The 4,056-nt window shown below is 43.4% G+C and overlaps 1 protein-coding gene across 1 annotated transcript; it reads right to left on the bottom strand.

Moving 5' to 3' along the window:
* Positions 1 to 2,707: 2,707 nt before the first annotated feature.
* LOC101351417 (olfactory receptor 7E24-like) lies at positions 2,708 to 3,696 on the bottom strand. The gene has a single exon (XM_004378568.3). The coding sequence runs from the start codon at positions 3,635 to 3,637 to the stop codon at positions 2,708 to 2,710; it is 930 nt and encodes a 309-aa protein (XP_004378625.1). The 5' UTR covers positions 3,638 to 3,696.
* Positions 3,697 to 4,056: the final 360 nt, after the last annotated feature.

The following is a 4,056-nucleotide window of genomic DNA, read 5'->3' as shown; positions in this document are numbered from 1 at the left end:
TGTGTGTTCTGTGTTTTGCTTAATTTCCTTTCTGATATCTTGAAGAGTTCTGTAAATTAATCTTCTATATTCTGCATCTTGTAATTCCAAGAAATTTTCTTCATCCAGAAAATTTCTAGATTCTTTATTTTGGGAGCTTGCTGAAGTCAGCCTGGTCTGCCTTTTTTTGTGATTTCATATTGACTGTTTTCTCTGAGCCATCAACAAGTTATTATGTTTATTTATTTTATGTTTGCTTACTCTGTCCTAGCTTCTTGTTTTGATATGCCCAAATAGGCTGCTTGTGTGAGCTATCCAGGTCACTAGTGCCCCTGAAGCTCCAAAGTCCTGCCACCAGGTGACAAGACCTGCCACTAAGTATGTGAGCCCAGAAGTCTGCCCATTCCTCCTGTATGGATTTAGCTCAGGTGTCCAGGTAGTTGGCCGCCAAATGCGTGGTGCAAGCTCTCACCTACAGTTCTAGACAGGCATGGGTGATTGTTGTAGGCATAGACATCTGGGTGCAACAGGGGGACACAGGCTGAGCAAGGCAGGGGTCAGACAGCTACACCTGAGTGTCCAAAAGGAAAGAATACCCCTGTTCCCTAGAGTGCATAGATGGGTGGATTTTGCAGTCGAACTATGAGCATCCAGTGCTGTTGGCTGTAAGGTCTGGGGGTTACAGCTTATTACTGGACCCCTGTTATGGGTGGCTAGGTGGCATGGGTGGAGCCACCCATCCTCAGGCCCCTGATGTGGGTAAGGTGAAGACCCTGCTTAATGGGCAGAGCAGTGTCAAATGTCATGAACCTGCCACTTCACAGCTGAAACGGTTGAAGTTAAACTTCAGGTATATACCCTGTTGTACTGTGGTAATGAGGGCCTGCACTGTGGAAATGGGCCCTCACAAGTCTATGCAGGAGAAAAGGCACTCAAAGTCCATGGATCTCTTATGCCTGTGCCTAGGCAAAGGAACTGTGCCTACCCTGAATTCCTGGCTTAGGGGAGCTGGCAGATTACTTTTCCCCCTGTTGTTAATTTGTTCACTTTCCAAGGCCAGGGGAATGGCTCAGGGTGCATAACAGGTCCTACTTCCAGCCCAGGGGACTCAGCAATCACTGAAGCTGGTCCTGGACCCAGTGCAGAACAGGGAGTGGGGGGGTGATGAGAGAGACGTTTTTCCCTAAGTGGGGTGTTTTTGATCCATGCAGTTGGCCAGACACAAGTACCTATATTTCACCAATCAAGGGCTGCTGCTCACTGGTTCTGGATGGCCGAGTAGACTCTCTGTCACTAGGTCTCTCCCGATGTGGAAAACACCTCTTGAGCACTGCTGCTTACCTGCCTCACTGTGCAGCATGAGCTGATTAGACATGAAGGGCTCAGGCTCTCACTGGGTCAGGTCTGGCAACTCCTCGCTGCTTCTGAACTGTCTCTCCCCTCCCCTGCCACTCAGTCTGATCCTCAACTTTACCTTTGATGTTCAGGGCTCCTAGATTGTCATATATAGTCAATTCACTTGTTTTTACGGGTCTTTGTTGTAAGAAGGAACACTGGAAACATCTGACTACTCTGCTGTCTTGGCCCTCCAATACCTTGATTCTTCGTGTTACAATTTATTAGTCAGGGCTCAATCAAGAAGAAAGAAAAAAACTAGTAATTTTAATGGAGATCATTTAATACATAATTCAGTAAATAGGTATTGGAAGACTGAAAGGCATAAAAGAAAAAAAGGGGTAACACTGAGCTATTACCTACAGGAAGTAGTAACCATGCCAAAGAATAAGAAGAGTAGCAAAAAGTTTGAATTATTGGGGTGGGTTTTTTTTAGATAAATATTCGAAGAACATTACAAGAAAGTCAGATGGAAATCAGAGCAGGGATGGGACTACTACTCTGGCATCACAAAGCATAGTATAGAAAGGTGCATTTGGAGCAGGGACACAAGAGCTTAATATTCAGCACATGTGACTAACTCTATGTTATGCAGGAATAAGATATTTGAGGAAATATTACCAGGAACATTGAGAAAAATCACATTGCCTGAAGTTCTTTCATATCTTCCCCATTGTGAGCTCTGATTACTTTAAGATCTTCAGCATCTGCTCACGAGGAATAAAGGACCCAAGGCTTGTTAGTCATTTTTGAACAATGGTCTCACTTAGATAAATAGTCTCCAACCTAGGCTGCCCATTGTACCTCTTGGGGTGCTTTGAAGAATCTCACCACAGACCTCAGTCTAAATAAATCCGCATCTCTGGTGGTGCAACTCAGGCAAGAGTATCTTTAAAGTTCACCAGATGATTCCAATATGAAGCCAAGTTTGAGGGCTAATAACAAGCATTATTACATCTAAACTGTATAAATAGATAAGACAGATATAGGAGTTGTAAGGACATTAGGCATGAACTGTGGAAAAGAGTTGTGGATTGCATTTTTTATTAAAGAAAGTCGTACATTTGACCACAATGCCCGTGCCATAGATGACAAATACAGAAGGCTCCATATAGGTTATACAATTCAATTGGGTATATATTACGATGTACCACGAATTTCAGAACATCCCTCAATCCCCCCACAAAGGGCCAAATAATCAATATTCTGATATGAAACATCAAGGGGAATGAAAGCTACAAAAATGTGACCAAAGGAGCATGCTTTCAAGCTGCACATGTTTGGTTTTCTGCTTATTCTAATCCACAGATCAAAAAACGGCACAGGTATGACATTATGCTGGTCTGCTGAGGAGTCTCTGCAGGGCTCTCTTGATATCTCTGTTCCTCAGGCTGTAGATGAAGGGGTTCAAGAGGGGGGTGACCACGGAGTACATCACTGTGGCTGCTGCTCCACTCCTGAGAGAAGATGAGACAGCTGAACTCAGGTACACTCCAATAGCTGTGCCATAAAATAAGCAAACCACTGACAGGTGAGAAACACAGGTGGAAAAGGCTTTATACTTCCCACCTGACAATGGTATTCTCAGAATGGAGGAAACAATTTGAGTGTAAGAGAAAAGGATCACTGAGACTGGAACACCTGCCAGGATGGCACCAATAATATACACTAGTATTTTTCTGGTGGTAGTGTTAGAACAGACAAGGTTGAGGAGTTGAGAAGGATCACAGAAGAAATGAGGAATTTCCACTTCTGTGCAGAAGGTAAGTTGTGACACCATCAAGCAGTGCAACTGTGAGTCCAAAAGGCTGAGAAAAAAAGACACTAAAACCATGAAGACACAGAGGTTGGGATTCATGATGACTGGGTAGTGAAGTGGTTGACAGATGGCCACAAACCGGTCATAGGCCATCACTGCCAGGAGTAGATTGTCCATACATCCAAAAAAAACAAAAAAAGACAACTGAATCAGGCAATCGCCATAGGAGATGATTCTGTGGTGTGTATGGATATCCATAAGCATCTTTGGAATTGTAACAGAGGTGAAACCAATGTCAACCATGGACAGGTTGGAGAGGAAGAAATACATGGGGATGTGAAGGTGGAGGTTAGAACTCACAGCCAGGATAATAAACAGGTTTCCAAGCACAGTGAGCAGGTACATGGACAGGAACAGTCCAAAGAGGAGGGGCTGCAGTTCTGGATCCTCTGAGAGGCCCAGCAGGAGGAATTCAGAGACATGTGTTAGATTCTGTGGGTCCATGTTGCAGAGACACCTTTGGGAAAGTAAAAAAAAAAATCAGTAAAAGGAAACAAGAACAGAGTCACTCAGCTCTGTATATTTTGAATTCAGGAAATTCACAAGTAAAGCACTCACACTTAAGACATACACCCCCTTCAGCAACACTTCTCAATTGTGGCAATACTATTCTTCCTAGAACTCTTTCCTCATTGATTTCTGTGCTATTCACCCTTTTCTATACAAACTCACTTTAAGCCACTCAGCTGAAGAATGTTGAAGAACGTTAGAGGATCAAAGACATTTACAGATAAATTCATAAAGACAGTAATTAAGTCTAGAAGAAAGACAAGACTTCAACAGACACGTAACAAGTGAAGAGATCAAAGCAATATCAAAAACCTCCCAAGACAGAAAAGTCCAGGACCAGATGGCTTCACTGG

Source organism: Trichechus manatus, unplaced genomic scaffold (assembly GCF_000243295.1).
Source record: "Trichechus manatus latirostris isolate Lorelei unplaced genomic scaffold, TriManLat1.0 scaffold00057, whole genome shotgun sequence".
Taxonomy (NCBI): Eukaryota; Metazoa; Chordata; class Mammalia; order Sirenia; family Trichechidae; genus Trichechus; species Trichechus manatus.
This window is presented reverse-complemented; position numbering and strand designations above follow the sequence as displayed.